We start from the raw sequence: 27,135 nt of genomic DNA, 5'->3' as shown, positions 1-27,135 counted from the left end.
CACAAAACATGCACAGATTACAGCACCAGAATAAAGACCTCATCTCATTATCATCCAGTGACCTAATATCCAAACGAGATCAACTACACCCCAAATAATATTTTTCATCCTATGGAAACTCTCAAGTACCGCCCCCTCCCCCCTCCCAAATTAAACAGACCAGAAAAATAGACGGCCACCCGCGTCGGCGCTAAAACGCCCAAACATCCCATCCAATCCGCCATGGGGAAATTCCCTTTCACCGCGATCCCGTCTCTCGTAATTCCACATTATCGTACATGACTTCTTGGCCGAATTTCAGAGGGAAAGGAAAAACAAGGAGCTCGCAATTACGCTCCAAGGTCAAGTATAAACCCCCAAAATGCATTTCATTAGTATGCCGTTCTAGTATGTCCCGCTTCGCTTCGCTTCGTTTCGAGTTAAATATGAAAGACGAATCATTTTGCCTCTCCAACTGTCTTAGCTACTACCGAAAAATAAGTCGTCATTATTGGTAAACATATCGACGCTGTCGAACGCCTCATCAAACTTGCTATCAGAGCTAAGCATGAGCATGCCCGTATCGTTATTAGTGAATTGGAGCAGCATATCATCGTCAGCCTCGCTTATTCCAGAAAAGCTTGGAATGCTGGATGTCTCGACGCTGGAACCAATCGTAATCTCCGTACCGCTTGAATTCGGCTCGGCATCAAAATACCGGCTGCCGGACGGCGGAGATGACGAGCGAGAAAGCTCTGGGAGTTCGTTAAACTGACTAGCGACGCTCTTCGCAGGAGACCCTGGTGGCGACGATATCGCTTCTGGCAGTAGTTCTTGGTGGAGCGAGATATGGGATAATTGCGAGACGTATGAATGCACACTAGCCGCTGACGGCGAGTGCTCACTCACCGGCGCATCGTTACCGAGGCTAGGCATTGGCGCAGACGATGAACTTATGTTCTGGAGAGAGTTTGGGTTCATCGTCGTTCCCCCCATCGATACGTCCATAATTCCGTCTAGCACATCGAAATCCGGGTCGACATATTCGGGAGAATTGCCTGCTGAGGTGTCCGAGTATCCGGACTGCGACGACATCGATGAAGTCGACATATTCTTCTTGAGAGTTCGAACTGACTTTTCCTTTCGCTCATTCATATCTGGTCGGTGCTTTCGCGGACGCCCGCGCTTTACCACTTTTCTCGTCACGCCCTCAAATGCGCCAATGCACATACCACGTTGTTTGTGACGGGTAAGTGCATCATGACGCGCAAAGCTGTTGCCACACTCGCAAGGATAAGGCTTTATACCTGTGTGTATCTTTGCGTGCCGTTTGAGGTCGTGCTGTCGAACGAAGCACTTATTACATGTTGGACATCTGTACTGGCGGTCGTTGAGATGGGTTTGTACGTGAGACTTGATGTTTTCCTTCCGACCGAACTTCTTATTGCAGTCTTCGAAGGTGCAGGTCCATTTGTTGTCTCTGGGGTCGGGCCCTTGGATATATTGGTGGATGTCTTCGAGTGTGATTCCTGTTGACATTTTGGTCTTCTCGATGTCGATACTGGCGATACTCGCAGCACTTGCAATGCTAGCCATTGACTCGTTTCGACGATGGAGCGGAGTCCCTCGGCGGGAAGATGCTTCTATTGAATATCCATCTTCGCTGTTGAACGGATCGGATCCTAAGTTGGGGTGTTGCATATTAGGCTTGTACTCAAAGGAGCCATTGAATTCGCCCAATTGGGGCGTAATGGGAGTCGTATGCCCGGAAAGATCTGAATTGGCGCCGATGGAATGTGAAGACATGGGAAGCCCATCAAAAGCAGTATCAATTCTGAGGCCGTTGCCACCCATACGGCCCATATCCAAAAACTCCGCCATCGGGTCTGATGGGGGATTGAATGTCTCTAATAGAGGCATCGTGTTGGATCGGTTTGGCAATGGCATAGGGACCTGGGCTTCAGCTGCTTCTCGCATCTCATCGAAAGTCGTCCGTGATCGTCCATTTGCGGATTGCCTTGTGGGTTTCACAGTTTCCTCCATTGATTCGTCGTAGCCATCTGAGAACCTTTGCGGTGGTTGACTATGCTTTATGGTCCTGTTATGAGGTGTATCCATAGGTGTGAGTGGGAAGTAGTCTCCTCTAGGTTAGTCTCTTACTTCTCTCCTAACTCATGGAATATGCTCACCTGTAGCATCCTGACGGGGAGGCGTCAAAGGTCTCGAAACCTCGGTTCCTAAGTTTTCGAATTTTGAGACTCTATCCATAATTCCGTTGCTAATACGACGGGAGGAGCTTCTTCTGGTACTGGAAGTCTCTCCCTCAGAGATCCATCCAGGACCTCCCGTTGGGCTGTCCTGGAAGCTCATGAGCGTAGGTGTGGATAGGGTGCTTGGGAACTGGTCGAAGTCCTGAGACGTTGTTATGTTACTGGAGAAACTCTCCTGGTTCTTTTTAATAATGACATTCATAGGTCCATTATACATGTCAAGATTGATTTGCATATCATGTTGGGTTGAAAGACCCTCAAACCCTTGTCCTTCAAAACTCTGTGCCCTTGGTGTCCCGTGAGGGGATATTAGATAGCTGTCGTCGCTTGCCAAGTTCGCGTATGCTTGCTGGGAGCCCGGGCGAGCCATGCGTTGCTGCTGCGCTTCTCGCAGCACATGCTGTGATGTGATTGATCCTGTATTGTTAGTAGCGTTACTTACCGTTGAATATTCCTGTCGTATTGGTATTGTCGGGGATTGCATCTGTTGCTGTGGTTGTTGTCGTCGAATATCCAGACTCATGCCCCTGCGATGGGACATGCGTGATCGTTGCTGGTTCTGGTGTTGTTGTTGATGCATGTTGGACAGGTTTGTTGCGATCTTCATTGTTTCGTATCCTGTGGGAGTCGAGTTTTGTCGTCGATGTTGTCGGTGCCGGGCGTGAAGACCGCCATGAACCGGATTGGACAGCATCGTGATGAGAGTCGAGTTCGGAAATGGGCCGATTGTCGATAGATCCTGGTTGCCGAATTGGCTATCAGTTGGTTCCGAAACTGCATCTATCCGTCAGTCATCAGGTTCCCGAGTCATCTTGTGAGGTCTCACGAAGAAATTGCAATGGAAATCAACGGGATAACTCACCTCACGCAGCGCAAGCCAGTCTGGCCGGGCAATTAAGCTCTTAAATTGTCCTCAGCAGCAGCAGGCGAACTTGGCAGACGAAAACTAGATGCGTGTAAGTGCTGCCTCTGTTCAGGCAGATGAATAGATAATAAGAGAGACGATGGTCTCGCTTAGTGGTCTGTGTGGTCTGAGTAGTCTTCTCAGTAAAGTTAGAAAGCTTTCTTGAAGCTGTCCGTTTCGAAGCTGTTGTCTTCTACAACAACAATTCAAAGTGGATAATGTTCTAGGATGAATGATCTTGCTATGCAAGATAAGGTAGAGAGGTAGGGAATGAATAAGTGAAATGTTGTAGATAGTGTTCTAAGTTGCAGATAAAATCGCCGGGGTTGACATAGCTCTCTGTTGACAAGAGCTGCGGTCTGTTGCTACAGCGACAAAGTATTCGCCAATTATTCGCCAATCCTGTTGGCCGATATGGTTAGACTTATCAAGTTACGAGTTTTTGCGACAACCAATGAACGTATGATGTATCATCCTTTTTAGGTTAGTGCAATCTTTGTCCTGCGCAAGCTTGACCTAGCGCTCTGCAAGCTGCACACTGATTGTCAATCGGGTTTAGGCTGGCATTAGCGATAACCCGATCTTCGATTTGAGACTTTTACTTGCATTTCAGGTACTTACATTTCATGAGCCTCAGCGTCATCCCGCTTCTATCACTACGCCCGTCTCCTTGGTAATATTTTCCAAAGTTCCAAACAGGTATTTACCTAAATGTCATTACATAATTTAAGACATTTGTATGTACATTAAACGGCGAACATTATCAAATTCCACGTAAGGGATAAACCGAAGCAATTAGTTAGCCGTATCAATCTATTTACATTGGTTGCGTACGTATAACCTTAAGTCTATCTATGTACATACATGTAGTAATTAAATTTACTTATCTTATCTTCAATAAAATATACTACCTGGCTGGCTGTTTAGTACGTCTATTATTCACATTTATTATCAAGGCAAGCAAGCACTTTACAGATGAATCCATCACGAATATTGACATGACATCATCTACTTTTGGTATTTAAATAAGAACAACAGCCATATAGAAGTACGGAATAAGTCAAGCGTTCCAAATACATGGTAGCTAACATTATAATAACATACCTTACTAGACACGGACTATAAATCCACGTGTTAATGCATGCAATGTGGCGCGTACCAGGAATAGAGATGCACGTCACACGTCAATGCGGATCGGATTCGGGGGTTCGCTTCTTAATTAATGCCTGTCTCCCTAGGTTATATCTGCGATGAGAACTCCACTTCATCTACACATCGTACCTAGTTGATATCTGAGCAAAATACTTGCTACCATTCGGTATAGCTAATTTCCTGGAGAGGGCAAACATCCATATCCGGAGTCTTCTCATCCCGCACGAAATATCTGTTGATTCTTGTCCAAACATCCTGAGTTAGATAAATCATATCCCAATACTGTTCTCCCTGCTTTATATCCGTGCTTTCGTTGTAGCCCAGGATTTTCCCGCGCATGAATCCTTCTGTCAGATTCAGCTCCCTCCGAATATCGGTCATTAGAACGATCCATGAAGAACTCCGAAGAGCAATCGATTTGAAATGTAGTTTGCGGAGTGTTCCTCTGTGACGATAGAGGAATTCCATCAATTCTTGCCGTTCGGTGTTAATCTGGCATAATCTAAGGCTATGCAAATATGACCAGGTAAACCCTTGAGGGATTATATCATCTAGCGACGTACCAGAAGAAGAACGTTTAAATACCCCCCAGTCGGGGTTATTAGTAAACATAGCGAAATCAAGGTTTAACGTGCGTAGCTCAGTAAAGATGGCGAGGCGTTTTCGGATCGCGCCGGCTTTCAAGATTTCGTTGCATCGGCGAACTACCCTTCCCTGATGAGGGGACGAGAGCAGATACATGTTGCTGAATACAAGCTCCAGATACTTGAGGTTGATAATGGGTTTAAACAATGGCATGAGTTCAGCATCACTCGAGTCGAAAAATCCCCAATCGAGGAAAGTAACTGCTAGGCCGTCCAAGCTGGATCCTCTATCCACGAGTGCCTGTAACAGCATTTTCAGGGGTTGGCTCGCGGGGGTGACTGTAGGGAGATTCTCGAAGTAGAACTGAACGGGCTGTTCTTTTCCGAAATCGCTTACAGGCTCGGTGATATCCAGAACAATAAGTCGAAGTCGTGGAAACCGGGGAAGTAGATGTAAGAAGTATAAGTAATCATACTCATAGCCCAAAAAGAAACTTGGGTGAGGATTATGACCTAGATCAGGCATTGGCGGATTCGCCATACGCGCAAAGAAGTTCCCCGTGTGTAGTCTCGATAGGAAAGCAGGAAGCCGAGAATACCGTATCTTCCGTACCCCTCTGGCAATATGAGGTCGACTCGAGAGAGCCATTAATTTCTGGATAGGGTCATGTACCGAGTATCGTACACCAACGCAAAGATATTGTGCTCCGATTGTTGAGAAGCTCTTGCAGACGAGACGGAATTGCTGAACACTACCAAGGTCCAGAAACGAGCAGATGTGGTGCACGATCTCTGTTGGAAGGCTGTCCATGATGGGCTATTGGGATTCGGGGAAGAACCCTTAGAGATCGTATAGTTTCTCAACGATGCGAGGGTTTTCAGGTTATAGGTCAAGGCTTGCGAACAAGACCGTTCTATTAGTCTTATAGCAAGACTGAACTTGTTGGTTGATAGGAGTGGTTTGCGAATAGTATGGTGAATCTTGCAAGTTGAAGGTTCAACAATTCATGTAGGCAGCATTCCAGGCTAGGATTTATATAGAAAAAATAATGCAGTCTGGTTCTCTAGGTACGTAAGTACCTAACCTACCCAGTTGTTAAAGACTTGCGCAAGGTACGTTGAGTACGAGTATCATACCTTACCCAAGGTATGTGTTGGTGTCCACAACTGCAATCGTTTGATATTAAACCATCCGTAAGACTAAATCATCACTGCACACGTTCAAACCCACCTGCAAAGGTATGAAGGAGGTACAAAGACACACTATTACACTGACATTAGCGGGCCAATGTTTCGAAGGACCAATACAGAGACAAAAACATGACAGTTGAAAAACCAAACAAGGTACCTACGTACCTTGGTACAATTTACATCAACGATGTCCATGTCATTCACAACCGCCATTACTATCATGTATTAGGTACCTATGTACGGCCAGTCGTATACAGGTGCTAAGGTCTAGGTGATTGTAACAGGGTGTTGATTAAGGTCGTAAGTTGGTGCTATAGTACGTATACTAGATAGGTAGACTCTCTTATAAAGACACTTAGCTCGTTTATGCAATATAGTGAGTCCACTTAGGAGGGTTGGGTCTGATAATTATAGAGCACCTAATCAGCTATTGAGTATGATGACTTTTAGATTAGGGGGTATAATGCTTAAGTGTACCTAGGTACCTAATGTGTCTATCTCGGTCTTTGAATGCTGTTTACATGCGCCTCTACTAGATAAGGGTAGTGTGGACTCTCGAATGAGTCTTCTTCTCGTCAGTGAGCGAATCTAAAATCAAGCCTTCTAGAACCCTGTAACTTGGTTGTCTTCCTGTATGCAACTTGCTGTTCTTCACTTAAAGCGTTCCATACGCGTTCTTTTTGCTTGTTTCGCCAGACATAATAAAGCTTCGTCAGCAAGAAAGCAAGAATGGAAACTAGATTGATCATAAGTAACGTCGAATTCCCACGACGGTATCGAGGCTTGTCGTCCTCGCGATAAATATAAGAAGCGTACACGTTGCCGGCTTGGACGCTCATCTGATGGGCTATTAGCTTTGCTATATCTGTAGAATTGGAAGTAAGACTTACGTTATATAGGGCTGCCGAAACCGTACGCGTGCCGACATTATTAGAATTCTTGGAACACCAGCCTACCAATATTGCATCTAGCAAGGCATTAGCTAGTAGTAAACACTATGTAGAACCTAGTAGGGAATACGTACGGCAATATGGATAGGAGAGCAGAACCATCATAATTGCGTATGTACCCCATTTATCTTCAATCAGCCCTCCCCAGAATCTTAAAGCAAAAATGCAGGGCAGGGTCCAAAGAGGTTGCAAAATAGCCACCAACGATCGTTCGTTTAACCATTCAGACAGCCTGGTGACTAAAATAAGGTTGAAAATATGTATTATGTCCTGATTGAAGTTAGCAAAGACCATTCAGGGGAGTCAAGACTGTTCATCTTACCGCCGGAATTGTCAGGAGGTTGGTATTGAACGTGCTGAATCCGAGCGACCGAAGTGTAAGGGTGAGATAGGTTTTCGGGGGCGATTGCGGCACGTAAGCGCAGAAGCCAATGGCGTATAGGGGCCATAAGTCGTAGTCTTTTAAGGCTTCCCATAACCTCCTGGGCGTTAATGCCTGTCGATTATGCATGTCCCCTTTAGAAGGGTCATCGCGAAGCACTCGGTTCACGACAATCGCCTCTTCTCGATCCGTGAACCAACCCTTCGGGCGGAACCACGTCTTGGTCTGCACTGCGGATGCGGGCATCATGAAGAACGATGCTATTCCTATACATAAAGTGATACATCCTTCAAGTAAAAATAGCCATCGCCAACCTTCCCAACCTAGCAAGCCCCTGAGATGTAGCAGCCCAAAGGCTAGCAAAGAGGTAACAATTCCCGTGATTGATACTGCGCGGATCAAGTTAGTGATACTTCAATATCAGTTACTGATAAATTGAAGCTTACACGACGTCCAGAAGTAGCTGAGTCTTATTGGCAGTTCACGTGATGTGTAGAAATACGATAGCCACAACACTAGGTCGGGTATGAATCCTCCCTTTTGATAAATTAGATCGATGGCCCAAATGATATTTCAATCAGAGCATATTACCTCAAGGAATCCGAGTAAGCTTCTGGTCAGTAAAAAAGAACCACGTCCAGTTAGAGCACATTGTGAGATGGCGACGAATGACCATAGAACCATCTGCATGGGAATCCAGCGGTCTGGGCCTACGGCTTTTGATACGAGCTGCGAAGGAAGTTCGGCGAGCAAGAAAGATACCAAGAAGATAGAATGCCCGTAGTTGTAGTCTATATGTTGTTAGTGAAATGATTATATTTATTGACAGTATATTGTGATACGGGAAGTAGGGCCATTATGTTATATCCGGCTTAAGTATGCATTTATGATGCTCGCCATAGGTAGAGAGGTATGGGTGATGAATTCCGAATGTATTGGATCATACCATTAGTATCTAGACCTAAGTCATCTAGCATGTTGTCGGAGACTGCTTGTGAAAGATTACCGCGATCTACTTGTAAGCCGAAGAACATTATGCACTGAACCGGACCGAGGTGTTAGCGCCTATCGAAGTAGTAATAGGACGGCTTCGTACCGCCCATAAGCAGACTTTCCAATCAAGCTTTCGGATTAATTCTCTTTCTTCTCTGACTGACCAGGTCAGTTTTGGATTGAAGACGTGTCTGCATTCATATTGGCAATTCTCGTAGACTTGTCGCCAATACTCTGTAGTTTCCGTATCTAAAAAGGGGTTTTCTATCTCTACCACAGGGTCCTCAATTCGAATCGTCTCGCCTAGTAAAGCCGTGGGGCTTTGGCAAGGTGTTGCATCTAAGGATCCGTAAGACTTATGGTCTTCCGGGTCATCTGAAGAGAGCGGTTGATAAGACATTTTGGTTGAGAGCCGAGGGAGTGTAGGAAGTGCGGACTCTACGGCATTCAGGTCTAATAACTCAAAACTCAAAAAATCATCATCGTCGACGAACGAACCGCTAGACGAAGTAGAAACGACCGGTTCAGCCGAGTCGGTTTTCGAGATTGCCGAGTATTTAGAAGAAGACATATCGGCTGGGCCGTACCCCTTGGGGGTACAGTATTTAACACCGGAGACAATTCATTGGGCGACAATGTGTAGAAAGGTATGTGAGAATAGGTGGGATGGATGACGTGCTACGTAGTTACTGCTCACGCGGGCTTCTAAGTGTTGCGGATAAGAGTCGGCTTTCCTTAACTAGTAGAGATACTGATCTAGCGAGAGGATTTGTTGGCTACCGTCTACACACACTACGTCCATAATAGAGATGCTGCATAGAAGTTATGGAGACGTAGATGGGAATGTGCGGCGAGTAGTAGAATGCCATTCTGCTCTTGACACCTCCATCACGAACTTGCAAGGGTATTGAGGGTGAACGAATGACATGGCGAGATACGCGATTTGGTGATTACAGTTGGAATTTCACCATTCGAGGGACGCGCGGGTAATTAATTCGATATGATTTGCACCGCCATCTTTATCAGCCACAGAGTACTTTGATACTCGGGCTTGATAGGTATCGAATACCTAATCGGAAGAATTAATTATCCGGACATAAGTACAGTGGAGTGCAGTTCGTATATGACGTCAGCTTCAAGGCTGTGGCAGGTTCCGCCAAATCTGAGTCCTGACAGCCTTCAAAAGTTAGAAGCGTTTCAATACGAGCGCCAAGAGGGTTTCAAACTCCACCTGCGAAAGCTCTCACCCACTCATCTTTTTTACCACTGTAAATCTTTACTAAATGACCGCTAGAAACAATGGGTCTAAGCTAACACAGCCCACTGTCCTCATTGTGTCCCTGTATCAACTTAGCAATTAACTTAGCACAGTTCAACTTAGCACAGTTCAACGCTGCACAGCCTAGCGATCAATGCGTTTTAAACCAAACCTCTTTGCCTCTCTCTCCGCGTCTTTTTTCCTTGGATAGTTTATCGTCATTTTATCATCTTATTTTGTATTATCAGCTATCTAGATTTTTAGTTTGAGTCTGTTTCCTTGATCCTCTCGCTTTCTCAAACTACTGCATATACAAAATAAATCATCATTCGATTTACCACTTGAATTTCCGTCTGATCCGTTTATCTTTTTTCTTTTTCTTTTTTTGGCTGGCCAAAAGGAATTCGATACTTTAAAAGAAAGGTTCAATCAACCTTACAACTAGAACCTATAACTACCTCAATTAAGATATTCCTATCGCAACAATGCAATTCTCCACCATCTCCCTGTCCCTCTTCGTCGCCTTCGCTGCGGCTCAGAACTCTACGCTTCCGGATCTGGTGTCACAATTACCGTCATGCGCCTCAAGCTGCCTAGACAGTTCTTCCAAATCTGCTGGATGCGCGTCGACAGATTTTGCGTGCCTTTGCAGTGAAGATAAACGGCAGTCCTTCATTAGTAGCATCAGTGGTTGTATCGGCTTCTCGGCCAAATGTTCTCAAGATGATATCGGCAGTAAGTAACTTCTATAAGCGAATAGGTCCGAAATAGTCCAACTAACAACGTACTAGAGCTTTCTACCCTGGCTCCTGAGATCTGCGATGCTGCGACATCAAACCCGGACCCGTCTGCCGTTGCGTCGGCGTCGAACATTATTACCTCAGCTATTGGTCCTACCTCGACTCCCGATGCCGGTGTTAGACCTGAAGTTGGAATGGGATTAATTGGAGTTGCTGCTTTCGCGGCTTTGGCTCTTTAAACTTCTCCCTGGACTTCGTCAAACGATATTGGGAGGCAGTACTTTTTCTTAGGATGGATAGACCTTACGATCTTTAATGACTCGGTATAGGGATAGGTTATTACATCTTAGATAATAGACTGGTCGGATGGATTACAATCTGCAAGGTTGGGGATAATTGGGGGTTTGGCAGCATATTCTCAATTCTCAAGGGGGGCTTAAGGGTCCTGGTCTTAGCATTATGAAAGACATTAGGGGTCTAATATGTATTGCATATTATTTTGGTGGTACTAGGGATACCTTAGGCGTATATATTTACACATGCCCGAACCATTCATAGGTCGATTCTCAGACTCTTTACATATGGTGATGGTTAATATGTCGAGCGCACGCCTGTGGTCCGTTGTTAATGTTCAAATTACCAAGGTGGACAAGATGTTCGACGTAGTTCAATTAGTAGATATTGTAGCTCAATGACTATGAGAGACGGCCTAAGCCATGATGTCGTCTTTCCGCCCGCTACCTCTCCGCCTCGAGATAAGCTAATAGAGATACCAATATGCTATATCTTTCCCGGGGACCCCACTCAGCCTTAAAGCTATTCGAACAAGCTGGGACTAAGTCATGTGTGGAAAAGACGAATATAGTCTTGACGAGCTTCTTGTAGGTTAATCTAGGTTGATATGTATAGGTACTATGTACGTTCATGTTGCACTTTGTACAAATGTCCCAATCCCTTGCTTTCAAGCTTCGCTTCGAAGTCCCTGAAACACTTCTCGGAATGTGAAAGACATTGCCTATAACCGCCTGGCACCTTTCGCGGATCAAACTGATCGAACATTTCCCCGTGCTCACCTAGTTCAAAGCATCGATGTTCTTCTGGGAACACCACCGGCATTCCGGGCGAGGGTGAATCACGAGATTTAATTATATCTTCCGTCTCAAATAAGGTTGGGCATCTCTTGTCGAGTAAAGCGTATAGATGACCACAGTCTTGCGGAAACCAGTACGCAAATAAATCCCTCAGGGTGAGGACCCCACCCCTTTCCCTTGCAAAGCCAACAATGTCTAGTTGATAGTCGACACATATGTCGTCGAACATTTGGAGGTCAAGCGTTGTACGTTGACAGTTGTAATCACCAGCGTGGGCTCTCACAAGAAGTCGGTTGGGGCCAATTCCTTCGTAGCAAGGACCAAAGGTCAAAGTAAAGTCTTCACTGGCGCCGTACCGAAGGAAGAGTTCGATGAGCCGGTAGTGCAACCGCCCCCCATGTTTGTTTTTGCCCTGGTATAAACATGCTGCCTGCGGGTCCATAAATACCAGTCGTCTCAACAACCAAGTCCATAGGTCACCATGATCGTTGGTTTCAGTAGAGTATTCTACTTTACACAGCAGAGTGTTAGGAGAGATCCCAGCCTTAAAAATCATCTCAAACATTTGGAACACTCTCGGACTGTGTAGCCGTTGAGACACCCCAGATAAGAGAGCATGTGTTATTAGCTTCCTAAATTCCGGGTCAGTCTGGGTTCGAAGGTCGCATCGCCCATCCTTATCAAAATACTCGAATAACAGATGTTTCGCGGCTAGAAGGGCAATGAGCTGAGCCGATGGTAATTCTAAAATAGACATTACAGCTATAGGATAAGATTTATAGTAGGATTTGTCTTCGGTGGTAATCGGATTAGACAACCGGATTTGGTGCGTGCTTTCCATTCCCTTTTGGAACTCTTGACTTGCGATTCGTTCAACATTATCTAGAAACCCAAGGAATCGACTCTTCGACTTTGGACTGTATTTTGTGTCGTGGAAACTAAAGGCATCATTTTTGAAAATCTCCATGATGCGTGTGAGCCGATGTATAAATTCGGACGTTAGAAAGGGGTCGTCCCGTGAAACCTCGGAATTTAGAACGTAAAATTCGTTGATGCTTATCGACTTTATAAAAGCGAGAAATGACTGGCATGCTCGATCCATCATGTCGATTCCGCTGAGATGAGATTTAATGAGTCTTGAATGTTTAGAAAGAAACTCCACGGCGGTTGTGTGCATGAATCTTACACCCTCCATGTCTTTATACACGTCCTTTCGTATAGAGGCTACTTCAAGGAAACCTTTACATAACCCATTGACCTGGCGCCTCGCGATATCTGTAATTCTTCATAGTTCAGCCTCTGGTAACGGTTGTACGGGTAATTTGATTGCAATATCTGGGTCAATCGATAGGTCGTTTAGAAATTTATGCTGAAGTATAGGTGTAGGTCTTGTTATACCAATGTCATAAGTAAGACTTAGAAACTCGAATGCCTTTTGACGGTCATAGTCGGCAATTGAATCGAAGAGATGTTGGTACAGATCATTTAACTCTGTCGGGAAGGCAGCTACCTTACGTCTAAGGTCTCGGAGCTCATCGCCATTCAGTACTCCTTGTTCGATAGCCGATAGGACAACACCAACCCAGAGGAAAACTCCTTCGGCTTTGTCAACGATTATGCCAGCTAGTGAGTTGAGATCATGCTTGCTGACTAAAGGAGAGATTTCTGAGAGTTCTTCAAATCTGCCTTCAACAAAGATCTTGATGTCCTCTCGCGTCCACTCATTGATTCGAAAGCTCCGATAATCCTTAAATCCGATCTCAAACTCATTCCACGGCCGACTAGACACACATATTTTGAGACACGTAGGATGAATTCTTGTCCAATTGATAATCTCTTTTATCAACCCAATAAAACGGCCACTAAACTCGTCCAACCCGTCTATGAAGAAGAGGGATGCTACCTATTACAGATTACCATGACAGACCTTCCATGCAAGTAACTGGCAACCAAAATTACATAATAAGGAAATGTAACAGCCGATACGTACTATTAGGGCGATTATTAAGGCAATATTGATGTAATTACTCATGATCTGATTGAATGTGTTGAGATCGTGAGAACGAGTGAAACGCTAGTAGTTACAGGGAAATAAGAGATTTCGGGTCACATCTTAAATTAAATATAGGTTCGTCATAACCGATAAATTACTTCTTTCAATATTTTTTTGACCCATTTCCCTAAAAATATAAAAAGACAACCAACACAATATCCCTAAGTTTACCTAAGGCATAACACGTTCGTTACATTGCTGTATTTGTTGGTTTGTAATAGATCCTTGGCTTGTTATCATGCTCGGTCTTGTTGAGAGGTTCAAGGCTATGCTCGTTAATTTGTTGATAAGATGCAGCCGGTCCTCCCGAATAGCTACTTTGTTGAAATAAATCCACACTGCCGTCCCAGGAACTCTGTTGGCGAGACTTCCGTGACGATAAGAGTAGGGATATTTGAGAGATGAACTGGGGAAGAGCTAGAGTCTTGATTGCCTGAGGGAAAGCCGGGAAACAGAACACAAGTAGTGCGCATAACATTTCCGCGGTCCCCAAGAAAACCAGTTTAGGCAAGTAATATACCGAATCTGGTTCTTTGGCACTCTCCAGGGTAGTCGCAATTCGAGCCGCTGCAATCCCACAACAGCTATTTTCCGCCAGCATTAGTAAAACTGAATATTATCTAGCTTGATTGAATGATCACATACAGCAATCCTATAGCGAAGATGAGTGAGATTCCTATCTTCCGTTTGAAAGTCATTTGCAGGGACCATATAACTCGCTGAGGAATTATCAGGATCGCTACGTCCGAGATGAGGTTGACGATGGTCCCAGCAAGATACAGGTCGTTTTGATTGAAGCAGTGACCACCTGAAATTGTCTTGTCCCATATCTTCTGGCGCGGAATGCATGCAAGATTGATGGCAAAGAAAGAGGCTGCGTAGAATAAAAGGTTGATCCATAAGATAATATGGCATGCCCAAAAGAATGTACCACGGGTGCCAGTAGGATTGAATATTCGCAACCATTCTAAAAGTATGGCAACCTTTAGTGCACCGATCATGCCGTTGTAAGAATTTGAGGCTATATTGAAAGGCTGCGGCGATTAGTAACAGGGATAACCATTCACACCACGCAATGTGTGGGACACATACATATAGGATACGCTCCATATCTCGCACTCGAACATCCCATTGATGGACATAAAAGCCAGGAAATTTAAGAACCTGGTAAGCACAACCGAGGTAGACCACAAATAGTACCTAAGAAATTATAACAAGCAAAGTCAGAGGGCGTTCTTCATCCTTTAGGACGAGTCCTTACAAATGAAGCAATGCTCAAGCCTGGCGTGAAGAGTTAGATGGAATCTCGATTGTGCTTGGTTCGTAGGACGTACCATCTTCAATATAAAACCTCTTTGGCTTGATGACTCTTGCCAAGATACGAAAGAACATAGCTATGGTGCCCACTGCTAACATGGCAGAGAGAAGACCGTACCCCAGGGCATTGTGATTGGGTGGATCTTCAAAATTGGGTTCGACACCATCAGGTGGTGGGAGGGCTGGACCGTTCAGCAAGGACTCAATCTCTTCAGGCGATGACATATCGATGGTCTACGCAGCTCTTCAAGTTCTGGGCTTTTACGGTCTTCGAAAAAGAGAAAAGCGGAGTAATTGAACGGCATACCAAGAATTCAAGATATAGGATAATATTCAATGGAATTGCTAGGGACCTGCCTTGTAAGTAATGTACATTCCTTTTCGTATGTTTTAGTGACAGCCTGAACAGAGACGAGGCTCTGTCAGACGTGAGTCTCGCAGGAAGACAGTGTCGCATTTTCGAACCACACCAAGTACCAACAGGCGCATCGGCCAAATTATTGTGCCATTCACATGCAGAATGAACCGGTGAGCAAGCACCGGGGTGGAGACTAATCTAGTATTGCATCGGCGGTTATATATTTGGATCAAAGATGTAGTCTATCCATTATGCAAGAGTGCAAGAGGGGAGTTAATTTATCAAACGCCACTTGTCGCATTTAATTGCCTTCCATATACCTATCACCATTTGAATGTTACCACCTACACGCAAGGTTACACAGGATCAGCAACGCTATACTACATAGTACTGTATGTAACGAAACTGGCATGGATTTTCCTTGAAAGACCTCGAGGTGTCTTTCTTGTTTTAGCAACCGCCATAGCCAGTGATGTTAGTGTCAGACGGGACGCATCTGTTGTCTTAATCCTTTTTCTTATGCATGTCATTCTCGCCGTAAGCGAGGAAGCGTTCCAATTTCCGATCATAAATATAGAACTTGCCCTAGGTACCTATATACCTAGTAAGAAGGTATGCAGAATGGCAAGTAGAGATCTCAAGTGTATGTATAGATGTCATTAGGAGGTAATTTGATAGACAGGTAGGTATTCAGCTAACAGTGCCTAGGGAGATAGTAGGTAGGTCCCTACATACCTACTACTTCCCTGACCAATGACCTGATATTCACCCTTACTCGGTTTGTATGACACTTTCCAGTGCTAAGATTCATCAAGGTTCTATGGGTAGTTTAAATCCACCAGGAACCAGCTGCTGGAAAACAGATTTCGGGTCGTACTTTTTCTGTATTTCCTCCAGTTTCTTAACATTTTCCCCGCCGTAGCTAGATATAACCTGTTGGCTCCAACTGGCATCATTCATGAATTTGTAAGACAAATGGTCTCGTGCCGAAATAGTTGCAGATTCGATTTCGTTTACCATATCGTTTCCAGCACCATGTACTTTCCCGTCGTCATCAGGCCACCACCAAGAGACTGCTGTGGCAAGCCAGGTTTGTGCTACTGGTTGCAGGCCGAGGCTGTTGCCACCTCGGGCCTTTCCAAGCCCAGCCACATTCTGGGATATAGGTTGCCATGTGATTCCTATGAAACCTGCAGTCGCGGATTTAACAGTTTCTATTACTTCGGATGTTGTTATGGTATTGGCAATCTCAGTGTATAGAGATTGGTTGAGATTAAAGCTTGTAGTAAACCAATCAAATCTGCCGACTGTTATTAGAACTGAGCTTGAATTGCACCTTTGAATCGAGTTAAAATCAAGAACGATGTGCTCACCGTTGCTCTTTGGGTACTGCATACTCTGCGAGGTATTCCGTATAAGACTTGATCCTCGTGCTGTCAGACGTAGTATTTATAGAGTAGAATGGCTTGAAAGCAGCTGGGTTCTCTTCTGGTTTAAGGTATACCATAGAAACCCATATCCCGATAGTATTGTTTGTTGGCGAAAGTAAGATAATCAAGTTGGCATACGGATCTTTTTCAGTTACAGATTGGTACTCTGAATAAGCCGTTATGAGATCCTGGAATTGTTCGATAGTATAGGTCTTAATTCCACCCCAAACCTGGCCTAACTGGTAGGTTATGAGAGTAACTTCTGTTAATATGCCTTCGTCGATATAATTAGTGCCAAGGAAGTCGCATGGCAGCTATGATTGACAAACATACCGAAATTATTGCCACCTCCTTTGAGAGCTCCATAAAGGTCCACATTAGTTTCATTATTAGCATTAACTATAGAACCATCGGCCAGGACGACCTAATTACTAACTGTTAGATCCATTTCAAGTCCTCTGATATGAGATAATACCTGAAAATTGACAACATTATCGCAAGCGAGGCCATAAAGATCAGTAAGCCAAGAGAGTCCTCCTGCAAGTTGCGTCAGTGGTTTGCCCAGAGGGGGGTAGAAAGAGGCAACTTACCTCCTAAGGTAAGACCTCCTATACCGACGTCCAATATTCTTCCGCCTACAACGGTCATCTGATATTGCTCTAGATCGGTATATAAGTCACCCCAGGTAAGCCCTACACCAACCGTGACAATATCCTTTTCAGCTTCATATTTGATGCCGTTGAAGTTGGACATGTCGATCAGTACTCCGTCATCGATGTTGGCGAACCCATGATGTGGTGAGTGGCCACCAGAACGGACTGCAAATCTCACATTGGATTTCACAAGTATAGGCAGTACCGTTTGTATCTCTTGGACATTTAAAGGGTGGAAAATGCAAGTGGGCTCCCCCCAAGCTGTCTGAACCCTATTGAAACAGTGTGAGCTGGGCTACGTTTTGCTTCCATGATATACTTACCAGTTTTCCGTCCTAAGCGTCTCGTAATCATTTTCGTTTTTTGTGACTATGATGTTGCTTAAAGTCGAATTCAGCTCCTGGCATATCTCGGAAGCCCCTCGACGAACAGGCTCACTCTTAAAGGTTGCTGTGGACAGGCCAAAGCAAGCCAATAAAATGGAAAGAAAAGATGCGAACGACGCCATAATGATTTTGATAGGTAGAATTCTCGTCTCTCAATCACGGAAAGAAATTTGCCTAATTAAATAGACATGTTCTTGCTAGTACCTACCTTTTTACTAATAATCATGTATTGATTTTCGTGGGTTCATAGTGAAAGCCTTCGGGGAAAACTTGTCTCCTGTTACAATTTCCTTGTGAGGCAGCGTCGTCCCATTCCACCTGCGACCTTAATCATTTCGTACTATGAAAAGATGTAATAGAAGGAAATGTAACCCTAGGTACTGTATGATTGTCCTAATGATGCCCCCGGTCCCAGCTCACGAAGCTGCAAGCCATATTTATTTGGCTTAAGCCAATGAATGCCACAAGGTCGGGCTCTGTTTCACTCACTGAAATTAATATTGGAACACTCACGGAACGACCTTCCGATTGGAGCCCTAGTACCTGCGCTTACCTGGGCAATTCTTCGCAGTGGGCTAAACTCAACGCATGTAAGGCTCTAGATATGAAGCGCCGTACTATTTGGATGGAATTAGAGGTGGCACCATTATGTACACACCTTGTTTTCTAACCCCGAATGTTGGTGCAATGCAAATTCATTGGCACCGTAGTATTGCATAAATCACTAGCACCATGTAAGACATCATGATATGCAACTCTACAAATCTAACTAACTGGATTCACGAGTATGTTGGCTAGTCATCTTTGATTGCGCACATGTGTACTATAGGGGCACAAAATATCGAGGAAATTCGCCGAGAATACTAGGTGGGAGTGGCGCCAACACCGTCTTCAACTCCAACGCTAGTGATGAGAGCGTATTCAATCCGCCTTATGGAACTTCGCAAACCGCCGTTGGAATATGGAAGTCTGCATTTGACGACAGGCGAGCTCCCAATCAGAGGACCATTCTCGATAAAAGGGCTGGTACCCCAAGAGGCCCCCCAACCACCTGCCCACAACGACACCAAATATCTGTGATATTCTTCCACCGCAAGGCATCCAGGATGGGGGGGATAGGTATGTCCCTCCACCGTCAAACGTCTACAATGATTAGCCCCCATTCTAAATCCCACAACAATGACTCGCCCAGGGTAGTTCTTTATCAACTCACGCTAAGGATCTGAATGAGGTCAATCCTCTTGCCTGTACTCAATACGTTTTCCTGGTATCTGTACCAATTTTCGAAGAACAGAGTGTTGAGCTGGAAGGGCTCGGGGGTTTTAGCACCCGATAATAGAAACTTCACCTTTTCCACGCCGTCTTGAAGGGGTATGGAAATGGGATATGAGCGGTGGTTTACCCAGCTTCCAATGTAATATTCCGGAGAGCCTGGCGAAAGCACAATTTCCCGCCCTTCCAGCTCAAGTCCTGTTTTCCCTTGGATTGCCTGGATATACTCGGCTTGATTTGCGTGAAAGTGAAGTGGAGGCTTTTGAGCAAAGAATTTGGCACCTTTTAGTAGATCAAGTGTGACTTCAAAGGCGAAAGCCCTGTCTGGGTGATGTATTACACGTGTGCTCACGATGCCATCTAGTCTAATCGCAGTTAATATGATTTCAGTTCCATTCGTTCCAAACGACGGGTATTTTACACTTGAATGACCTGATCCGAGTCTGAATATTCCATTTTCTTCGGCGTTCAAACTGGTGTAGGGAGCAGGTTTACTGAAATAGGCTGCTATTAGACGAAAAAAGGAGGTATGTAGGATGGACAGGGGGGAGCCAGCTTGTATTATAAAGGTGCTATACGCGCAGTAGGCGGATGTTTGCCTTCTGGTACCTACCTACCTTAGTAGGTCCAATAGAGACGTATTAATCACAGCCCTAGAGCGACCTCATAAATTCGACCTCTTCGCGTAAGAATCTCCAATTTTCTGTAATAAAAGTTGGTGCACCTAGTGCATAGGTCCCTGTTGGGTATCCTTAAGCGATCCAAACGAAATCCGACGGATCCAGCACCCTCGATCAACTTGGGAACGCAGTCATGTCTACAGGGGCTTTCGATCAGCACCTGGGGTAGATTCCATGTCTACTACGATAGATAGAAGCACACATCATCAGTTGCGCTACAAGCTCGAACCAGGGTATAATGGGAAAGGTGTCTCCCAGGCCCATGAGCAGATCGACGACCATATCATGAAAATGGTTCGCATAATATATCAAAGGGGTCTACGCCTGCTGCCACCGGCGGCACTAATCCCGAAAGCCTGTGCTCACAATGCAGAGGTGTGCGGAATACGAGTCCCTGCAGGCGTGAGTGTCGACCTATCAATCAAAAGCGCCGTACGGGACAAGATGATCTATGGCGAAGACTCCAACATGTTCAGACCCGAGCGATGGCTGGAGGCTGAGGGGCCTAGACTTTGTCTCATGGTCAGTAAATTCAGACCACAAATTCGAGATCGTTCGTGGGGTTGTACCTCCCTTAGCCATATTTGTTTTTAACCAATTAAACCCCGGAATAATCCTTTAAAACAATCTCGAATCTATGGTTTAAGGCAACTTTAAAACCTTGCATATTAAAATTATATGTTTAACGTTTTAAAATAATAATATTAATAATATTATTAAAATAATAATATTAATACATATTTATAATAAATAATAATTAATTATATAATTATATTAATTTTATTATTAAGTTTATTAATTAAATTTACGCGTTTTAAGTTTTTTAAAGTGTTAAAAATGGTTATAACGGTTATAACGCGTTAATTGTAATAACGGTTATAATATTAATTATAACGGTAACCGTAATAAACGTTAAAATTTAATATATAAAACCATAAATATATAAAAAAAGTTAAAAGTTTAAAAAATATATTAATTTTAAGTTATTAAAAAAAAAAAATTTTATATATAATTATAAAATATTAAATTATTATATTTAAATATTTTATATAAAACTTAATATTAAATAATTAAAACGTTAAAAATTTTTAAACGTTAAAGTTTAATATATAAAAAAACAATATTTTACAAATATATAAAAAAAATAAAAAGTTAAAAAAAATATATTATAAATTTTAAATTATTAAAATTAAAATTATTTCGTACGTTATTATAATATATTAAATTATTATAAATATAATATTTGATTTTTTTATCATTAATAAAAACGTTAAAGACTTTTACAATGCCGTACAGTCTTAAACCAGAAATTTTCGAATGCTTTGCCCGTAACCTATAAGTACAAACATATAGACCACGCGTTGCGTGGCGCAGGCGGGCGCAGCCCGACTCGAAAATTTCGGGTCTAAGGTCACCTGAGATAAGACGAAACATGGAGAATTGTCTTCGGTGGACCTAGCAGGTGGGAATGTATTGGGAAAGGATTGGCGCTCGCGCAGATGAACAAATTCTTTGTCGAGGTGGGTACCTCTCAGCTCTCTATGTAGGTAGTAGGTAACTGAACATTGAAGGCTGGGGGCATTTTGTTGGTCTAGCCCCTAGGCTGATGCTAATACATATGCTAATATGCTAATACCAAACCCACCTCTAAAGTTATTTCGCCGGTTTGACTTCGCTCTTGCCAATCCTAGCCGCCCTTGGCAAGCTAAAGGCGGCCGCATATGGGTCATTACCGATTTTCGTGTCACAGTGACACAGAGGCCAACATGCAGCAAGAATTAGAACATTGAAGCAACTGCGATCCTCCTTATCTTTGAAACTTGCTTCGATATGCACGTATTGTGGACCCGGAAAACCCTATGGTGCCGACGTCGCGCTTAAAGTGATACATATGTACCTAGGTACCTAACCTACGTATGTGTGGATCCGTTGCTACGCACGGACCATCCACTGGCGGGACTCGTCTCGTACATATGAGGGGCGCGCATCAAAGCGGCGGGGCTAAAGAGCCTCAATGAATGCCTGGTAACGTGGGGGCGGGGGATGTTGGAGATACATGTATTAGATATTACAACCTTTTTCTTTTCAATACAACATCCTATCCTCCTCTAATCCTTTCTGTTGGTTGCCTTACGTTATGCTTATATTAGGTACCTAGGCACACACTCGGTAAGTCTACAACCTTCCGTATTGAGGAGGCCGTGCGACACTCAAGAAAAGATATGTCAGATCACGGAGAAAGGAAAAATGAAATTAATTAGAGCTGGAGATTGGGTGTTGGGAGTTGGGAGTTGGGAGTTGGGCTGGCCTCCAATTGTAGTTGGAGGAGTTCTTAATTTGTCCTACCTCACATCTACCTCACATCTCTATCCCTATCCCTACATCTGCCAGATTCTGCCTAAGTTGGCCGTGAGCTTTGGTGCCGCATCACTGTCAACTTTACCGTTTGTGAGTTATTGTAGACAGCGTCGTCCATCAAGTTTCCTCTTGTCATATTGCCCTCACCCTAATCCCTAATCATCCAACATGGCTGGCACTGTCATCCTTACTGGAGCCAACGGTTCAGTTGGCATCCCCGCAGCCGAACAGCTTCTGAAAGAGTACCCTCAATTTACTGCCATTTTTACTGTTAGGAATGCCGACAAGGCCGATAGCAATACACAGAACTTACGTCAAGTCATCGCGCGTTACCCAGACGCGAAGGCCTCGATTTATCAGGTTGACTTAGCAAATCTTTCGGCAGTGCATGAATTCGCTAGCAAGATATCGAAGGCGGTTGAGACTGGGGAGTATCCGGCCCTCAAATCCATCATATGCTGTGCCTCGTATTGGAACCTCGTCGGCGACTCCGAGCTTACGACAGATGGTTATGACAAAACTCTACAGGTTGGCCATATCGCGCATGTCGCCCTCGTGTTGCGACTCATTGGTAGCTTCGCTTCCGACGGCCGTATCGTGCTCTTCTCAAGCATTGGCCACTATCGCAAACCGAATGCTATGACGTCCTATTTGCCTGATATTCCTGATGATGTCGATCAGCTCAATCACCCGCCCGCAAGCGAGGACAAGAAGGGCCGTGGCTTTCAACGGTACGCGAATTCCAAGCTTGTTATCACAACTTGGATGTACCCCCTTAACCGTTACCTGCAGCAAGTAAGTTTTCAGCTTTATCGTACGACGCATAAAATCATCGCTCCAAGTCAGATATTTAATAACATACCTTACTCCAAGAACCCAAAGTTCAAGAACATCACCGCCGTAGCTATCAACCCAGGTGGACTCGGCGATTCGCGTGCCTTTACTTCTAATACTCCCCGATCCGTACAGCTCGCCCAGAAATTCGTCCTCAAACCATTCATGTCAATAATCCATCGCCTAGCCGATCCGACATTCCGCTCATCAGCCGAGGCGGCCAAGGATGTTATAAAACTTGCAGTAGACAAGGCATATCAGAGTGAACAAGGTTACTTTACCTTACTGCAGAAGGATGACAGTGACCCCATTACAATGGATGAGCGTGTACAGCAAAGAGTCTGGCGAAAGAGCTTGGACTGGGCCAAGATCACGAAGGACAACACAGCTCTAAAGAATGTTATGGACTGATCATTTATACGGATTTGACAACCAGAAGGTTCTGACTAGGCGGCCTGATCATGTCACATTTCCTCTAAATTTGAAAGGTCTAACCTGTAGGCAATCTGCCGTGGCCAAGTATTCCATCATGCCTGAATTAACTTATTCTCAGCGCTGAGATCAACTCAATTGAAATTCACTCGTGTACACATACTGCAAAGCTACTCATTCAATCCAACTCCATAGGCCCAGTTTAAATTTTCCAAACTAACTCTGTTTGAAGCCATCGTGTGTTGAGTTGAGTTGGTCACATAGTTGATTAACTGTGGAGTTCTGGTCTAGAGATGTGGCTGGAGATGTGGCAAGTAACGTGGCAGGTAAGGGATCAGTGGTCACCTCACCACAAAACCAACTCAACTCCATACTCCATAATGGGAGTTTGGTATTGTTCATATTTTTCGTAGCTAAAGACCGCTGCGTGAGAGAACCTGGGGATTGTAGGAACCTCAGTGAATACCCTACCATTTGACATATACTATTCGATATAAACAACCATTTGGTCCAGGATGTGGACGTCAGGATAGGAAGTTTGCACGTTGGCACGTTGGCACGTTAGCACTTGGGCAACAGCTGCACCCAGGCGCCAGCTGTCATAACTCAATATAAAACCATCCCCCTCACCCTTAGCCATTCTCGACCTTGTGTCTGATATCATGCCAATTCGCTCAATATATTTATGATGGAGATTGCTCTTGCCTTTGCCCTCTCTTTTCCCATCGGCCTCATTTTACTACTAGTATTCTGGCGGCGAAAGGAGACGAAGCACCCCCCTTGGCTGGAAGAAGACATACCCTTCATTTCAAATACGTACCAGTATCTCACAGACATGGGGAAATTCTTAGAACGGGCAACGTAAGAGTTGTGACAACCCTCTCGGATGATACTAGAATTACGATTGACACGGGTGCTATAGCAAAGCTTTGAACAAAAGCAATATCATCCAGTTCAGATTGGGTGCTAAGCTCGTCTGTCTAGTATCTGGTGAAAAGAACACTCAGGTACTATTTGGCCCGCCACACATTGTAGATCCAAACATGTTTCATGTGTTGCTTATGGATACCCACTGGGGCATGCCCAGGGATGAAATCAAAAAGTTCGAAAATGACAAGTCTGGTCGGCAGAGGGTTCCCTTGCCCGGTACTGAGGCCACCTCTCCACGCCAAAGACATTGGTTTAATCATCACCAAATCTACGCAGAGTACCTCAGCAGTGCAAAGTACACTGGCGTGCTCGCTGATATTTTCTTACGTTTCTTTTCCGAGAAACTTGATCAGCAGTCTGCATCCGAATGGACTACCGTTCAGATTTACAGTCTTCTCAGGACCGATATGGCTGAGAGTGCGATTAAATCCATGTTTGGCTCCCGCATTCTAGAACTCAACCCTGATCTCGTCAAGTGTTATTGGCAATTCGACGAAGTCGCGGGCGTCCTTGTTTGGGGTCTTCCAAAGTTTCTGAAGCCTAAACCCCGGCATATTCGTGAGCGTCTTCACGATATGGTACATAAACAGGTAGAAGATGCATGGGAGAATTTCGACTGGAACGGTCCAGAGGCCCAGTCCGACTGGGACCCATATTGGGGTTCGCGCTTTGCTCGCGAGATCGCCAGGTGGCTCAGGGAATCAGGTTTCTCAAACCGGACTTGTAGCGGACATACCACGGCCACACTATTCGGGTGAGTAGGTACGGTTCGGGTGACACGAGAGCCGCATACTAATGAGTTACTAAGTCTGAATGGAAATACTTTGCCTATATCGGCGTGGATATTGATGGAGCTCATCCAAGACCCGCCTCTACTGCGAGCAATTAATGACGAAGTAATGCAGGTGTTTACGATTGACCAACAGACAGGAAAACACCACATCGACGTACACAAGCTCCTCCTATTGCCGCGGTTGCTCTCCGTTTACACCGAAGTCTTGCGGATGCATATATCCTTCAATGTAACCCGCGAGGTACGAGAAAGCATCACAATTGATGGATACCACATTTCCAAAGGCTCATTGCTACAGTCTGCGTCCCAAATCGCTCACTACGATGAAGCTGTATGGGCAACAGATAAGCATGGGGCCACAGAATTTTGGGCCGAACGCCACTTGGAATTTGCGGCCGGTGTGGACGGTAATGTCCCACGACCCCAGTTTTCGATCAAAGCTCGGCCAACGTCGTTTTTTCCATTTGGTGCGTTACACGTCCAATTTCTAAAGCTTAGCCTGCATGTGTTATAGCATGTGTTATATGCACTTCTTAGACCCAACCGCAGCTAACTTCAGGGATAGGTGGAGGCTACGCCCTATGCCCCGGGCGGCATTTTGCGAAGCGGGAGATCATGATGGCAGTCGCCATTATTGTTGCCAAATTCGACATCGAGTTCATGGGATGGGTCCAATCTGATGGGTCTCGATCTGACCGCCCCGCTTTCAATGACCAGAAATATGCCGGAGCTGCGGCTGTACCCCCGGATAGAGACATGAAGATCCGCTGGAGACGGGCATGGTAAAATCTTACATAAAAGTGCGTTGTTGGCGTCTTTGGCACTATGACTTCACTTAACATTCTGTCAACCTAAACTACATACTCGGTTACTATTAGCTCAGAAAATGAACGACATACGAAACCGTGCTTCCTCATCCGTCAGATCAGACGAAAAGGGGAACAAGCTCTCTTACCAATATGGCGGCGTCCATCAAAGCCTTTGGGTGGACAGACTGCCTCGTTCTTGGGTTCCATACGTGCAACTCGCTCGTCTTAGCCCACCCGCTGGCCTTGTCTTAATATACTTTCCACACCTCTTCGGTATATTGCACGCAGCAATCACGTACCAGTCACCAGTCACCCAAGTCCTGCCAATCTGTGTTTTACTCCTAGGCGGCTCCCTCTTCTTCTCTAACGCTGCCCACGCATGGAACGACCTTATAGATAGGCCTATAGATGCTTGTGTCGCTCGGACGAAGAATCGGCCCATTGCTAGGGGCACGATATCACCAAAGGCAGCATTTATCTTCATTATTACTCAGGCTCTCATCGCCGCCTCGTTCTTACTGTTCCTTACACCATCAGCGGCAATAGCCACGACTCCCACCATCATTTTCACCATTTATTACCCGTGGTCCAAGAGACATACATATTTTTCTCAATTTGTGCTTGGTTTTTGCCTTGCGTGGGGAATTATCGTTGGCTGTGCGGCCGTCGGCGCAGAGCAGCCGTGGAAAGATCGATCCGCATTGTGCTTAGTTCTCGTATCTATCTTCTGGACGGTGATCTACGATACCATCTATTCATATCAAGATATCGAGGATGATATCAAGATCGGGCTTAAAAGCACTGCTGTGCTCTTCGGAAACTATACGAAGCTATTCTTGTGGGTGTGTTATGGTTTCATGTGTACGTTCATCGTCTTGTACGGGCAACTATCTGCTTTAGGGATCGGATATTACATTATCACACTTGGAGGTTCTCTCCTATCTCTTGGGACCATGATCGCTAGCGTAGATCTAAAAGATGAGGCTGATTGTTGGTGGTGGTTCGTGAGTGACTTCTGGTCCACAGGAGTATCCATCGCAGGTGGACTTGTGTTTGAATATGTGTCATGCGCACATTTCATTAAATGATATGTAGCCGTACTGAACATACTGTCTCATTCAATAGCACGTGGCTCAATGTGAGGTCTGAATTGTAGTTGCGGGGGTACCAATGCTTAGGCACGAGCTGCTTGGTGTTGCGAATATATTCAATATAATCAGTCTTTATAGACCCTCTATTTGCTACATTAACAGGCTGACATAGGTACCTACCTTTACCTAACCTAGGGGTACATAGATTAGGTACATAATCATCTGCATCAAAGGGTACCTAACCT

General features: G+C 44.7%; 11 protein-coding genes across 11 annotated transcripts; 4 read left to right on the top strand and 7 right to left on the bottom strand.

The window, feature by feature from the left end:
* Window positions 1-3,498, bottom strand: F4817DRAFT_344518 (uncharacterized protein). The gene is made up of 3 exons (XM_049304161.1): window positions 3,112-3,498; window positions 2,169-3,023; window positions 1-2,117 (listed from the first exon to the last, which is right to left on the bottom strand). The coding sequence occupies exons 2-3, from the start codon at window positions 2,941-2,943 to the stop codon at window positions 460-462; spliced, it is 2,433 nt and encodes an 810-aa protein (XP_049156921.1). The 5' UTR covers window positions 2,944-3,023; window positions 3,112-3,498; the 3' UTR covers window positions 1-459.
* Window positions 3,499-4,390: 892 nt separating this feature from the next.
* F4817DRAFT_367060 (uncharacterized protein) lies at window positions 4,391-5,700 on the bottom strand (the record flags this gene model as incomplete). The annotated part of the gene is made up of 1 exon (XM_049307067.1): window positions 4,391-5,700. One exon carries the CDS (start codon window positions 5,698-5,700, stop codon window positions 4,462-4,464), a length of 1,239 nt encoding a protein of 412 aa, XP_049156920.1. The 3' UTR covers window positions 4,391-4,461.
* An 810-nt stretch (window positions 5,701-6,510) lies between these two features.
* Window positions 6,511-9,350, bottom strand: F4817DRAFT_344515 (allantoate permease). The gene is made up of 8 exons (XM_049304160.1): window positions 8,509-9,350; window positions 8,359-8,452; window positions 8,004-8,203; window positions 7,859-7,949; window positions 7,353-7,801; window positions 7,105-7,300; window positions 6,971-7,047; window positions 6,511-6,919 (listed from the first exon to the last, which is right to left on the bottom strand). The coding sequence occupies exons 1-8, from the start codon at window positions 8,974-8,976 to the stop codon at window positions 6,656-6,658; spliced, it is 1,839 nt and encodes a 612-aa protein (XP_049156919.1). The 5' UTR covers window positions 8,977-9,350; the 3' UTR covers window positions 6,511-6,655.
* A 268-nt stretch (window positions 9,351-9,618) lies between these two features.
* On the top strand, window positions 9,619-10,966 carry F4817DRAFT_344513 (uncharacterized protein). The gene is made up of 2 exons (XM_049304159.1): window positions 9,619-10,398; window positions 10,455-10,966. Exons 1-2 carry the CDS (start codon window positions 10,149-10,151, stop codon window positions 10,640-10,642), a joined length of 438 nt encoding a protein of 145 aa, XP_049156918.1. The 5' UTR covers window positions 9,619-10,148; the 3' UTR covers window positions 10,643-10,966.
* A 304-nt stretch (window positions 10,967-11,270) lies between these two features.
* F4817DRAFT_367057 (uncharacterized protein) lies at window positions 11,271-13,196 on the bottom strand. The gene has a single exon (XM_049307066.1). It carries the CDS (start codon window positions 12,687-12,689, stop codon window positions 11,316-11,318), a length of 1,374 nt encoding a protein of 457 aa, XP_049156917.1. The 5' UTR covers window positions 12,690-13,196; the 3' UTR covers window positions 11,271-11,315.
* A 541-nt stretch (window positions 13,197-13,737) lies between these two features.
* F4817DRAFT_360253 (uncharacterized protein) lies at window positions 13,738-15,089 on the bottom strand (the record flags this gene model as incomplete). The annotated part of the gene is made up of 5 exons (XM_049306258.1): window positions 13,738-13,900; window positions 13,955-14,131; window positions 14,193-14,581; window positions 14,640-14,747; window positions 14,916-15,089. 5 exons carry the CDS (start codon window positions 15,087-15,089, stop codon window positions 13,738-13,740), a joined length of 1,011 nt encoding a protein of 336 aa, XP_049156916.1.
* Window positions 15,090-15,457: 368 nt separating this feature from the next.
* Window positions 15,458-18,127, bottom strand: F4817DRAFT_344504 (putative FAD-binding oxidoreductase). Its single transcript, XM_049304158.1, has 6 exons — window positions 17,629-18,127; window positions 17,243-17,577; window positions 17,128-17,189; window positions 16,986-17,076; window positions 16,596-16,926; window positions 15,458-16,522 (listed from the first exon to the last, which is right to left on the bottom strand). The coding sequence occupies exons 1-6, from the start codon at window positions 17,811-17,813 to the stop codon at window positions 16,033-16,035; spliced, it is 1,494 nt and encodes a 497-aa protein (XP_049156915.1). The 5' UTR covers window positions 17,814-18,127; the 3' UTR covers window positions 15,458-16,032.
* A 485-nt stretch (window positions 18,128-18,612) lies between these two features.
* On the bottom strand, window positions 18,613-19,419 carry F4817DRAFT_318106 (uncharacterized protein; the record flags this gene model as incomplete). The annotated part of the gene is made up of 3 exons (XM_049300891.1): window positions 18,613-18,834; window positions 18,905-19,328; window positions 19,385-19,419. The coding sequence occupies 3 exons, from the start codon at window positions 19,417-19,419 to the stop codon at window positions 18,613-18,615; spliced, it is 681 nt and encodes a 226-aa protein (XP_049156914.1).
* A 2,095-nt stretch (window positions 19,420-21,514) lies between these two features.
* F4817DRAFT_191105 (putative short-chain dehydrogenase) lies at window positions 21,515-23,393 on the top strand. The gene is made up of 4 exons (XM_049298466.1): window positions 21,515-22,243; window positions 22,298-22,796; window positions 22,875-23,332; window positions 23,389-23,393. The coding sequence occupies exons 1-3, from the start codon at window positions 22,170-22,172 to the stop codon at window positions 23,244-23,246; spliced, it is 945 nt and encodes a 314-aa protein (XP_049156913.1). The 5' UTR covers window positions 21,515-22,169; the 3' UTR covers window positions 23,247-23,332; window positions 23,389-23,393.
* A 206-nt stretch (window positions 23,394-23,599) lies between these two features.
* Window positions 23,600-26,328, top strand: F4817DRAFT_191232 (putative cytochrome P450). Its single transcript, XM_049298467.1, has 4 exons — window positions 23,600-24,128; window positions 24,190-24,951; window positions 25,006-25,457; window positions 25,556-26,328. The coding sequence occupies exons 1-4, from the start codon at window positions 23,953-23,955 to the stop codon at window positions 25,774-25,776; spliced, it is 1,611 nt and encodes a 536-aa protein (XP_049156912.1). The 5' UTR covers window positions 23,600-23,952; the 3' UTR covers window positions 25,777-26,328.
* On the top strand, window positions 25,631-27,125 carry F4817DRAFT_191098 (UbiA prenyltransferase). The gene has a single exon (XM_049298465.1). It carries the CDS (start codon window positions 25,877-25,879, stop codon window positions 26,885-26,887), a length of 1,011 nt encoding a protein of 336 aa, XP_049156911.1. The 5' UTR covers window positions 25,631-25,876; the 3' UTR covers window positions 26,888-27,125.
* Window positions 27,126-27,135: the final 10 nt, after the last annotated feature.

The sequence above is a fragment of the Daldinia loculata genome (assembly GCF_022478755.1).
Source record: "Daldinia loculata strain CBS 113971 unplaced genomic scaffold F4817scaffold_42, whole genome shotgun sequence".
NCBI classification, from domain to species: domain Eukaryota; kingdom Fungi; phylum Ascomycota; class Sordariomycetes; order Xylariales; family Hypoxylaceae; genus Daldinia; species Daldinia loculata.
The sequence above is the reverse complement of the archived record's forward strand: the minus strand, read 5'-3'. Positions and strand labels throughout refer to the sequence as shown.